General features: G+C 38.5%; 1 protein-coding gene across 1 annotated transcript in view; it reads right to left on the bottom strand.

Annotated features, from left to right (window-relative positions):
• LOC145999363 (polycystin-1-like protein 2) overlaps positions 1 to 12803 on the bottom strand; it is a 57281-nt gene that overhangs the window by 38341 nt on the left and 6137 nt on the right. The window contains exons 2-6 of the mRNA XM_083136309.1: positions 10998 to 11107; positions 4919 to 5084; positions 3659 to 3937; positions 2172 to 2298; positions 858 to 930 (exon numbers count right to left, since the gene is read on the bottom strand). Coding sequence (XP_082992435.1) covers positions 858 to 930; positions 2172 to 2298; positions 3659 to 3937; positions 4919 to 5084; positions 10998 to 11107 — 755 coding nt within the window. The remainder of the gene's footprint in view (positions 1 to 857; positions 931 to 2171; positions 2299 to 3658; positions 3938 to 4918; positions 5085 to 10997; positions 11108 to 12803) is intronic.

Raw genomic sequence — 12803 nt, 5'->3', positions numbered from 1 at the left:
GAGTATTGTTAATATTTTTACTCAAAAGAGTTTCAAAAGAAGATGTGCATGAACTAGGAGAGTGGATGGGACGTTCGGGCTACAAATGGCTCTCACATGACATTCAGAACGAGATCATTGATATATTAGGGAGATCTGTTTTGCGCTCCGTGGAAGCAGATATTAAAAGTAGGGAATATTTTGCTATTATGGTTGACGAAACTTGTGACATATCCATCCGTGAACAATTGACATTTTGCATTCGAACTGTAAATGAAAAATTTAACATTTTTGAGGAATTCATGAGCTTTTACGAGATTCCGAACACTGAGGCCAAAACTTAAAAAAGGGAGGGAGTGAGTCATTCATTCATTTATTTCAGTGATCAGAGCCCCCCCAAATAATTTTGACAAGTCGGCGACCCTGGTTACAACTGAACATACATTTCAGGGATTCAGATTGCACATTATACAATAACATGAACAATAAAATGACATAATTGTTTCTAACCATAACATGAACTTAAACATGAACTTAAAAAACAAACAAATGTTTAGTGAAACAATTGTTTCTTTAACCTTCTTCTATGTTTTCACAAGTATTCAGAACAAAATTACAAGAAATCAAAATGAATTAGCAGAAACTAATAAGGAAAACATCCCTAGGTGCACAGACACATATGGATCATTGCATAAAATATGGTTCCATCTGCTTCAGATGCAATTTTCTTACTCATGTGTGCAGCAATTTCATAATTATATTATGGTTTGCATATTTTGTTGTATTATGATCTGTACAGAAAATATGTTTTGTGTGACCATGGTACGACTGTATTCATTACAATTACATTCAACAAATATACATAAAATAAAAACTACCTTTTCTTTCTTGCATCTATATCCTCTTCATTGTCAGTAGTTTCCTTTGGTGGTAACTCCTCTGATCCATCACCTAGGTAAAGAAATAAAGTTGGGTTTTGTAAATTTTAGTCTCAGCTTGATAGACTTGCTTAGTGTCTACAAATTAGTTGTCTCAACTGTTAGAATCATCTCACTATTAATTTTTCCACACAGGTTTTATGATCGTGATCAATTTCATAATGTATCTGGTAGCTTCGTCAGGCACATATCACCTCTCTCCACATATCCACCCAATGGATATCTTTAGATCCAATGTAGTTGCCACAACTGCAAAATTTTGAATTAACACAAAAACGAATATTTATTGGGTTGATGCATAAGTTCGTAGCATTTGTGTTTGGTATGGCAACACTGCCGTGTTAGGAATTTGTTTATCGTTTAACTTTCATCAATTGGAGTGGCATTGTTATGCTTGTGAATACGCATTGAATTTTGTAGGTTTGAAGGAAGACAGTGTTAGTTTTGGGCTAAAGAACAATAAGTGTCAGGTAAAAAAAAAACTTCCGACATATTTTTCTGTCTGGGTTTAACAGAGGAGCAAAGGCAGTGGAGGCTGAAAACACTTGTGCCATGTACAGGGATAATGTCAGCATGTAAAGCTTAAAGCAGGAGAAGAAAATGGTTTTGTCATTTCAAAGAGAGGGTGCAATTTTGACTTGAGTGATTCTCCACGTTCAGGAATACCATCAGCCTTTAATGAACACCATTTAAATGCTTTAATCTGGGAAGATCCACATCAGTCAACCCGAGAATTAGCAAATGTGACCATTCATTCATCATACGATATTTTTATTCCATGGATAAGTGAAAACAACACAAATAAGCTCCAACAGGATAATGCATGCCCACACTTTGCTATAGTGGCAAAAGCTGTTATCCAAGAGCTTGCTTAGGAGGTTATTCCACATCCTCCTTACATCCCTGATCTTGCACCCTCAGATTTCCATATTTTCAGCCCTCAATCCACCAATCTTCAAGGAAACTCCATTGGTAACAAAAATTATCTTCAAACTTGGCTTGACGACATCCTTAACCCCAAATCAGTTGACTTCTTCTGGCGTGGAATCGAAAGATTGTCCCAGCATTAGTAGAAAGTCATAGACAATGAAGGAAATTATATTACTCATTAATTTGTCTTTTGTTCATCTCGAATGAGTACGAAATAAAAAAAAATCCTTTGCCACGATAAAAAAAAGTTACGAACTTATGCCTCAACCCAATATACTCAATGATTACTTTGCAAAATTTCCAAACAGAAGATGCCACACTTACCTGCATTTTTGAGTGCCTCGTCTATCCTGTTTTTCCTCAGTTTCCTCAATCTTGATTTCCTGAACAGCATTACAATGAGAATAATCACAGGGAAAACTATTATGTTGGCTATGATTCCAATTCCCACCTGTAACAATACATTAATGTGCAGTCATGGCCATCCAGAAGGGGGGCAAGGGGGGGCATGCCCCCATCCCCTGGAAAATGAAAGTCAACAAAAAATTATGTATTTCACACATATAATTTCAGTTTAGCTGCAATAATATGCGTTAATTATTGCATAAAGACCATAAATTCAAATTTAAGTAATATTTTTTTAGGGAAAACCACTATTTTGGAGGAAAATGTGTCTTGTTTGCCCCCCCCCCCCCCCCCGTTTAGATGGTGGTAAAAATGTTCATTTTCTACAATACAAATCCTCCAGTTTTGAACTATAAATACATACAGAATTGTATGCATTTAATCCACCTTCACAAGACACATTTGCATTAAAATTGTGTGGACTTTTAAAATATACGAGTAGTTTAATTTTCGAAAACTTTTCATAAAAATTTCCTTCACAAAATGTCCAATACTCAATGCTATAATAGGTTGATTGAACTTAGTGACTTGGAGAAAAATCCTGATGTGATGGGAAGAAATTGATGTAATTTCCGTGATCAGAATTCAAACTACAGAAGGTTGTTCGCTTTATATCCAACCATTTTTGAGGTACTGCGCTGCCACCACCGATCATGTTCTATTGGACCCCCAGCATCGTGGACTATCGCCCGGCATCGCAGTTTCCATTGCAGCAAGCTCCGGCGCAGGACAGGCATGGGAATTCTGTCCCACTCTTCCCTGCAAGCTTTCCATAGACCATCCAGGGTGCGCGGGCGGCGATGTTGAAGACGTCGTTTCAACAGTCCAAATGCGCAAAAAATCCATTGGACTGGCATCTGGGCTTTTCACAGGAATGTCTTCAAACGGAATGACACGAATTCCTAATTCCTCTGCAATTTCCTGATAAAAACGTAGTGATGTTCTGGCAGTATGACTTGAAGCCTTGTCCATATGGATCATCACCTGGTTCGCGTCCATTCCATACAATTGTGGGATGTCTCTCCGATCGATAGGTGTCACAATGGAGTCTTGGAAGTATCTGGCATTCACCTTCACGTTTTTGTCCACCTTGCATATCATCAACTTACCCTCATATCCGAATTCCGTCACAACCATAAAGCCACGAGGGAAACTTTCCTTTCACTGACGAACAAAGTTGCTGCGCCCCTTAACGTCAATGTCACGGTATGTGATTATGAAGTATTTATTTTTTGCTTATCATCAAATTAAGGTTTAGAAATATGTGAAAAATCCACAATCACTACATGTACAAAAATATCATTTTTAATATCCAGGTTTTTCAATATTTTTAAGATTCCCTGACTTTTCCTAGTATTCATGTAGTCCCAAGTCAGTAGGAATTGTGTATATATTACATTACGTACCTGTTCCGGAGTCACAGAAAGTGGTCCAATCTTCAAAATGCTTTCTCCCGGTTTGCTGGGTGCCTTTTCGTACCACATGGCGTTCGACAGCATGGTCAGATACAAGAGGGCCATGCAGCATGACACACGCTCCACCCTTGTGAAGCGACTTCTTGGGGGCCGAAGGAATATGGAGAACCACAAATGGGTGTCTCTCAGGTTCTGTCGGCTCTGGTTGCTGAACAGATGTGAGAAGTCTTTCTTCTCTGCCTCACAGGCGACAGGCAGCAACCTATCTATCTGCAAGACAAAAGTGTTTTTTGTTATAGAAATAAAGGGTGTTTCTGTCACCTTCATTCATCTGTAAATGCAGCATTAAGAAGTTACAAGCCAAAAGTAGTTGGGGCTGCCTATGGCAGTGGAATGAGACGACTGAAAGATGCGCCTTGTAGATTTAATACTGACATTACTACAGTGTATCGTAGCACTATACGATGAAAACATTACAGTAGGTGTTCAAAATGGCAGCCCCCAGCATCAGCAGCCAGTTCGTTTGCCTGATTGGTCATGTCAAAAGTGTTGTCTACAAGACACCGGTAGAGTGAGGAGGGCAAGAATCCTTGCTGCCAGTGATATCGTCAGAATAACTCAAGGGATGTTACAGCAGGTTCGACAGAGCTTCTTGTGATACTGTTATGCCTCTATCGATATTTTGGATTTGGGGGAGGTTTGGGAGGCTACAGCCCTGAACCTCTACTGGGAAAAAAATTGCCTTGGTGTGGGCCAGAAAATGTAAAATAAAATTGAGGCATTTGAAATGTTATAAGAATATTTATTTAAAAAAATAGTACTAACCATCTGGCATAATTTGAGCAAAAGGTTATAACTGAAAATTGTATATGAGGGAGGGATGTTTTCGTGAACTTCCACATGTATAAATCTGGTACCTGTTCATTATTGTCAGGATTACCTTAAAAATGCAAAAAAAACATTATAAAATTATAAAAATAAATGTTCCTTTAAAGTAAACAGAAAAGATGCGACACATACTTCAGCTTATTTGATAACTTACATACTGAATATATTCATTGTGAGAATTGTATATGTTAAAATCTGTTAATAAAATGTGTGAAAATAACCTTGGAGTATACAAAGATTTAGGCTGAGAAACACTAGTTTCTAAAGATCACAATCCAGTAAAATTCACTATCTCAAGACCTCTTCACAACTTCTAAATTACATATTTTTTCATATTTGCCACTGCATTTTGAAGAAACATACCATCCCGTCACCTTCTTCAAGAGCAAACCACTGATCAGCTATGAACTCATACTTCATTCCGGTCTGTAGGTCATGGATTATAATGAAACTCAGGTACCAAGATGCAAGCCTTCCTTTGCCAGAATTGTCATGCCAAATCCTCATGTAGTTCAAATCGCCTAATGGCCTAAAAATACAGAAGAAGAATTGTTATACTTAGCTTTCAGGATAAAAGAAATACAGTAAAATCTTGATAATCTGGACTAATGGGTGGGATAAGTTGATCAGTTTAACGAAAGTCCGGATTAACTGAAATAACCTAAAAGAACAGTAGAAAGTGCATAGGCCTAAATACACTATACAGTACAGTAAAATGTAAATAAATTGTAAAGCAATACGACAATGCAGTGCTTCTAGCCACATTTAAAACCTTCTTGCATTCTGCTCTTTTTTTTGGGGGGGGGGGCTGTCCGGATTAGGCAAAGTCTGGCTTATTGGGGTTCAGATTAACACGGTTTTGTTATATAATTTATTTGTCCATCACAGGACCAAAGACCCATTTATGCTGAACATAATGTACACAAAGATAATATTAATAATACCTACAAATGTTAACAATAATGTTAATGTTAATACAAAAAATAATGTTAAAATTTTTGATAGTGTGACAACATATAAATACAGTAGACTCGCGATTATCCAAGCTAATTCAGACCGAGACTACCTCGGATACGGAAAAACTCGGATAATATGGAGATAATGTACTAATAGGTCGTAAATGACAAAACAAAACTTAAAACTGTATAGTAATTATTTATTACTAGTACAACATAAATGAGAAGATTACTTTTCAAAAAGTCTTTCATAGTTTTTTGGACACACCTTTTCCGTTTGCCACTCATACTACATTACTGGCTTAGAATATGCCTATACACAGATTTAAACACCACCGTAACAATTGGATACACTGACAATGTAACGAACACGTGCAGCGTGGATGGTGACTTGACTCCAACTTACTAGTAAACAAACAGCGGGTGCGTTATGAAGCACGATGTTTTCCAACCACTCCCTCGATTAACCTGGAGCCTCGGTTAATCGGGAATCGGTTAATCGCGAGTCTACTGTACAGTTAAAAACTCCTTTACAGACAAATCCGATAAAATATAATGTTTTACAGACTTTTGCACCTAATAACATTACATGAATCGAAAAATATGTCCAAATCATGCACTAAGAATAACTCATTCAACGATTCCTGAACCTTGAGAATGGCCTGTAGAAAGGTGTTACATGGGAGTTTATTCTCTTTAACAGCTCAGAACATAGCCAATCTCGTCTTACTAATCTACATAAAAATCATTAGATCATTAAAAACTCTCCTGTCTTTCAAGGCATTGAGACCAAAATGGCTACATAAAGTTACATAATTTCTATTATGATATTCAATATTGCTTTTACTTGTGACTGCTTGAACTTGTGCCAAATTATGTTGGCTTGAATAATTTATATGCACATTTTGAAATTTTGTATATGGATTCTGCACCGGATTTCACATTTAGTGACGATTTCAATTCCAAGAAGTTTCTTGGTTATTTTTCATTAATTATTTCTATATTATGTATCGAAAACATATTTTTAGTAACTTTTATTACAATGCTTATTTTTTTTTTACTTTCAAAATATTATTACAGAAAAATATTCATAAATGTGTGGAAATTTATATAAAATGTAACATAGTATATATCTGTGGAAAGAGGACATGTAGATTTCAGAAAAGATTGTTAAATAATAACACACTTAACAACATATTTTTATGATTTTCTTAAAAACAGTTAAAAACCACATCTCCTGGGGAAAAATCTATACTTTCAGGCTTGTCGGAAAGAGTTAAAACCAAAGTACAGGGTGGGCCAAAAGTCAGGTGACAGCATTGTCATAGGAAAGGCTGGTGTGTTGGAGGTCCACTTTGGCTACATATGATGTTTGGGGGGAGGGGCAAACACAAGGACATATGTGACCACCCCGGGCGACATCTTGGAATCCGCCATCTTGAATGCAACTTAGGTTTCTTAAATGAAACCATAGGCATGTGGCATATCATTTCCAATTGTTTTTTCGTCAGGAGTTCAATGCTGCAAACCGTTTTGTCCTATCGTGTCCCTTTTCCTAATTATGGCCTGTTTTATCTATGCAGGTATCACCGACTGAATAATGGTGCTGACGACCGAAGAACATGTGGGGATCATCCTCATGTGTGGAAATCGGAGCTCGTGTGTGGTGGCTGCAGAGTTTAATGTGTTACATCGCGATAGGAAGCCTATTTCCCACAATGGTGTGGCCAAACTCATCAGCATATTCCGAAAGACGGGATCTGTGGCTGATAAAGCACGCAGTGGTCGCCCGAAAACAGATGAGGCAACCACTGTCGCTGCCCTCGCATCCTTCTACAAAAGCCCCCAACGTAGCACCAGACGTATCGCCCTTGAATCTGGAGTTAGCCGAATGTCCATACGGAGGATACTTGTCGTTAACAAGTGGCACCCATACAAAATTCAGATGCACCAGCATCTGACAGAGGGCGATCCTGATCGTCTGGTACAGTTTGCCGAATGGGTGACGAAGGAACTGGATACAAACCCGGATCTCCCCTTGCAAGTGTTGTTCTCCGATGACGCACTTTTTTACATAAACTGAGAAGTGAACAAACAAAATCACCATTACTGGAATGACAACAACCCACACTGGATTGATGCATCACGGATTGTTGGTTCCGAGAAGGTTAAGGTATGGTTGTGGTATTTTTGGCACGATGAACATTGGCCCATTTTTCATCTTTGGCATGCTGAACGCCGACCACTACCAACGACTGTTGGATGAGGAGATTTTTCCGTCGGTTTTGTCGGAGGATGGTTCATACCCAACGTTCTTCCAGCAGGATGGAGCTCCTCCCCACTACGGACATTGTGTATGGGACTACCTGGACCAGCAGTTCCCTGGGAAGTGGATCGGGCATCGGAGACTGGTAGAATGGCCCCCACGGTCACTGGACCTCATGCCTCTCGACTTCTACCTGTGGGGCCGCCACAAGGCCATGGTTTACCCCGTGAAAATCCAGAATTTATAGCATCTGGTGCAGCGGATTGTGAATGCCTGTGCTGCTGTGCGTCCAGAGACATTGCTGGCAGTGCATGAGGACTGGAAGAGGCGTGTGGCACAAACCATTGTGCAGGAGGGTGGTCATTTCAAGCATGTGTTGTGAGGAGACACAAAGAAGGAAAGGCAGGCCATAATTAGGAAAAGGTTCACGACAGGACAAAACGGTTTGCGGCATTGAACTCCTGATGAAAAAACAATTGGAAATCATATGTCACATGCCTATGTTTCCATTTAAGAAACCTAAGTTGCATTCAAGATGGCGGATTCCAAGATGGCGCCTGGGGTGGTCACATGTGTCCTTGGGTTGGCCCCACCCCTCAAACATCACACGTGGCCAAAGTGGACCTCCAATACACCAGCCTTTTCTATGACAATGCTGTCACCTGACTTTTGGCCCACCCTGTACATTAGTATTAAACATATAGTAATTTCAGTGGATAAAAGCATGAGACTTCATGCAATATCTGACAAGAAATGGAAAAGCGTTTTAAGAACTAACACTAGTAACTGAATGGATTAACAGAAGTCAGCACTTCAAGAGAAGTAAAGGGTTTTAATTTTCCTAACACTAGTTTTGGCATGTACTTAATTGTTCTCAAGCTTTCACCATATCATGGGGCTTCCTCAGGAGAGGACAGTCTTTGGCAGCCAGAGTTGGAGTAGAAAGGAGTGACAGGGCACTGCGTTGTCTTTTACCTTTTATTGTCTCATATCTATTTAACCTTTTTTAACCTTCACACTTACCTTCTACAGTCCCGTGCGAATTAATCGGAACAAGATGTTTTTATGCATGATAGAGTCTCAAACTTCACTATAGTTTCATGATGATGAATCTATGACAAATCGTGTAATACAAATTATATAACAGAAAGAAGAACATATTAGCTATTAAGAAATATTACGAATATGTAATTTATTGTTTCTGAATAGTGTAATTGATGAATTAGGGTATAAGTACAACAAAATACATAAAGTGTGTAGTTATTGTCGTACTTCAATTAATTTGCATGGGACTGTACGTGTGTGTGAATTCGTCCACTAAATGTATGAACGTTGAGAAAATATTTCAAATAAAGTAGGACAATCAGAAATGAGGTCTACAGTCCCGTGAGAATTAATTGAAATATGACAATAACTACACATGTTGTGTATTTTTTTGTACTTATACCCTAATTCATCAATTACACTATTCAGAAACAATAAATTACATATTCGTAATATTTCTTAATAGCTAATATGTTGGGGTGTAAGGGGTGCCTCCCACGTAGGCACCCAAAAGTCAACCTCACTTCCACATAGTGCACCCTGGACTGAAGACTAACGAGGCTCTGGCGACTGGCACTATGGCCAGTATAAGTTTTTGTGTTTCCTGTTTTTTGTCCTTGTGTGTGCTGAGTGCCCGTTTACTGCCTCAGCTTTTAAGTCAGAAGATTTTAGGATTTTTAGTTATGCAACGTTAGAGTTGTTATTTGTATTGATAAGGGGCTGGCCCCAGTATAATGTGAAGGGTGCAAAATAGCCTAAGTGCTGACGCACCCAAAATTTTAAATTCAAACTCAAACTCAATAGCTAATATGTTCTTATTTCTGTTATATAATTTGTATTACACAATTTGTCATAGATTCATCATCATGAAACCATAGTCAAGTTTGAGACTATCATGCATAAAAATATCTTGTTCCGATTAATTCGCACGGGACTGTAATGTCTTAAATCTTTACTACTTGTCCTATCTTCTGAGGAATCCACATGATGTGGTGAAAGCTTGAGAACAAAGTAAGTACATGCCAAAACTAGTCTTTATTATTTAGTGAAATGATGGCATGTGGTGTAAGTTATGCCGTTTTTATTTTCGCCTAAGTGTGATTTGTCCATTTTTGGCCATTTTTAATGCTCAGATAGGCTAATCAGTACAGAATTTACAATTTATAGTGGAAAGTGAACCCATTGAATACAATAGGAAGGTGGACCTGGAGAGGAAAAACTCAGTAATTGTAACTTCACTCTAAAATACTTTTATGAGCACGTAAAACATGTCATTTTAAAGGTTGAGGAAAAACTAGTCCACAGGCTGGTTTCTATATATGTAGATGTAATATTTACTAAGAACTTAAAATATTATACCATAGAGGGCAACTATATACTAGGAATCAGGATATAGGATATTCTGTTATCTGGATTATCTGAATTCTCCAGGTATTCACATTATCTGAATTATAAGAATATGCAAATTGTCTGGATTACTTGGATATTTATGTCCCGTGCCATGCGGTCTAAGGCATCATGTTTTGGGCTCCAGCTATGAGACGCACACAGGTGCAAGTCGCCTGGGGGAAGCGTAACAACTTTACTCCTGAGATTTCGGCCTCTGTATGGGACAGGTGGAAATAGGGGAGCTATGAGTGAGTTGTGTAACCTGCCCATGGAAACCTACAACGACTGAGGGTTCGTCGTGCTGACCACGTGTCACCCTGTAACTGGTTGGATGATATCCCACGTCGTCAGGTGGGAGTGAGGCTGGCAGTCGGTGGGCCCTCGCGGGCTGTTGCGCCACAGGTTATTATCTGGATATTCAGATTATCCAAAATGTTCAGATATCTGAATGTATGCATTATCCGGACAGTTTTATCATTTGTCCGTTTTACGGGCTATCCACATATTCATCATGTTCGTATTTCACTGTATGGATTTTTTACAAATCCTTCATGAAATCTGTACTATCTGGATATCCGAATTATCTGGATATTGTGGCCATCCTTATTAAATACCAAGAATATGAGGATAAGAAAGGTGAAAAATAATTCTGTGCATGACATCAATATCTAACACGTTATTTGCTTGGCTCCCCATACAGAAATCCAGCACCCTAATCTACAGCCAACTCAACATATTGGTAAGAAAGACACTGATAAAAGCTAAACACACAGTTTGTTGAACGTACCTTGCAGTACTCATAACAAAGCAGTCCACTTCTCCTTTCTTGAAGCGCTTGCCTCTTGTGTCCCCAAATGTTCTGATGTCGGTGTCCTCGAGGTCTCCAGAAACTGTAAACTAAAACATTATGTTTGAGTTTCTAGCACTTTCAGCAATTACGTGCACTACTACTGCTAATATCTATTCACGGTTACCTCTGAATATATAAGTAAATTTCCAGGCTATTATGTACAGAGTGTCCACAAAGAAATGTAACCAAAAGTAATAAGTAGCCAGAACTTCAGTTACCTTTGCAATAATATAACTTATTTTTAAATTCAATTTACTGTGAATAACTTTTTAGTGGAAATATGAAAACAATTGCTCCAGCTCGAAGAAAATTTATGTTTTATTTTTCTGAAATTCTTTTTCACTCACGACAAATTAGAGTTTACATACATTTGCTAAATCTATGTACACTGCAAATACAATAACCATATATACTAGGGACAGGACAGATTAATCTGTACTCTATTCGTTCCCCCTGATATAGGTGTGTTGGTTTATTGGTAAAATTATCGGTAGTTTTTCCAATCCAATATATCTCTAAATAGCCTGGAATTAAAGTAACATTCTGTCAATTTATTATTATTTTTATGAATATGAACATATAATAGTTTGTATTATCATAATTTAGCAACACTTCTCTGCCACTTTTGGCTAATCTTGATGATGAGGTTGAGTGATGATATGATGAAATTGATAAAAGAACACTTACACATGCCCAGGCCAGGATTTGAACCCAAGAACTTCAGTGGAGAGATCAAACGTTGACCACTTAACATGCTCAGTCACCGAACTGGTGAATATACAGTGCCATTCACTGTCGAGTTTTCCGTGAAGCGGCGGTGGGAGGGCATCTGCTGGCTGGTCAGCTTTAGGCTGACCTTGGCACTAGACATGGTCATAACTGGTGTCAGTTTGAACATGTTTGTAAAGTGTTAAGGTGTTAACAAGTGTTTAAGATTGTTTTGTTTTAGTTTATGTATAACTGGTGATTTTCTGCAGTCTAATAATGCCACGCTATGAGTACAATTTAAAACAAGGGATTTTTATGTACGACTCTTGTGTCATTACGAACTGTTGTGGGGAAATCAGAAGGTGTTTGGCAGCAGAATTCCCAGATGTTTCTGTTCCACACAGAGACAATGTTCGAGAACTTATGAGCAAATTTAGGGAAACAATGTCTGCTCTTGATAAGAAGTGAAGGGTGAAATGGCATGTGTTTACTGGAGAGAAACTAGATGACGATGGTGCTTGATTGGTACACACTTTTCAAAAATCCCTCTGGTGCCTTGCACAAGAAACATACATTTGCATGACGTCTGCATGGCGAGCTACCAAAATTTTACACCTGAAGCCATACAGTAGAAGAATCAAAAGAACACACCAGGAGAGAACAAGCAGTCCTGGGTTTGATACCCGGTGACGGCACATGGTGGTTCAGATCCCACTTTAAACTGTAGGTCCAGTCCCGATTAGTCTTACTGTGCATAAAGTGGACTTAAAACCAGGAGCGGCGCCAGAAATTTTTCACCGGGTGGGCAGAAGCTGTATATTGATAGATTAGGGTGGGCAGGTATAAATGTAAGGCCATATACATATATGTATGACATACATGTATATGTATCCCCTCCTCTCTTACACTCCCGATTTCCCTTTTCTTTTTTACTCTTTAATGCCTTCTTATATCTTTCTCAGCTTGTTACCCCTTTCTCCTTTTCACCTTCTCTCGTTCCATTCTTCAAATGTTTCTCTTAAACGGCACACACAC

The sequence above is a fragment of the Lepisma saccharinum genome, chromosome 15, assembly GCF_977018435.1.
Source record: "Lepisma saccharinum chromosome 15, izLepSacc3.1, whole genome shotgun sequence".
NCBI lineage: Eukaryota > Metazoa > Arthropoda > Insecta > Zygentoma > Lepismatidae > Lepisma > Lepisma saccharinum.
Note: the sequence above shows the minus strand (reverse complement) of the source record. Positions and strands in the feature narration are given on the sequence as shown.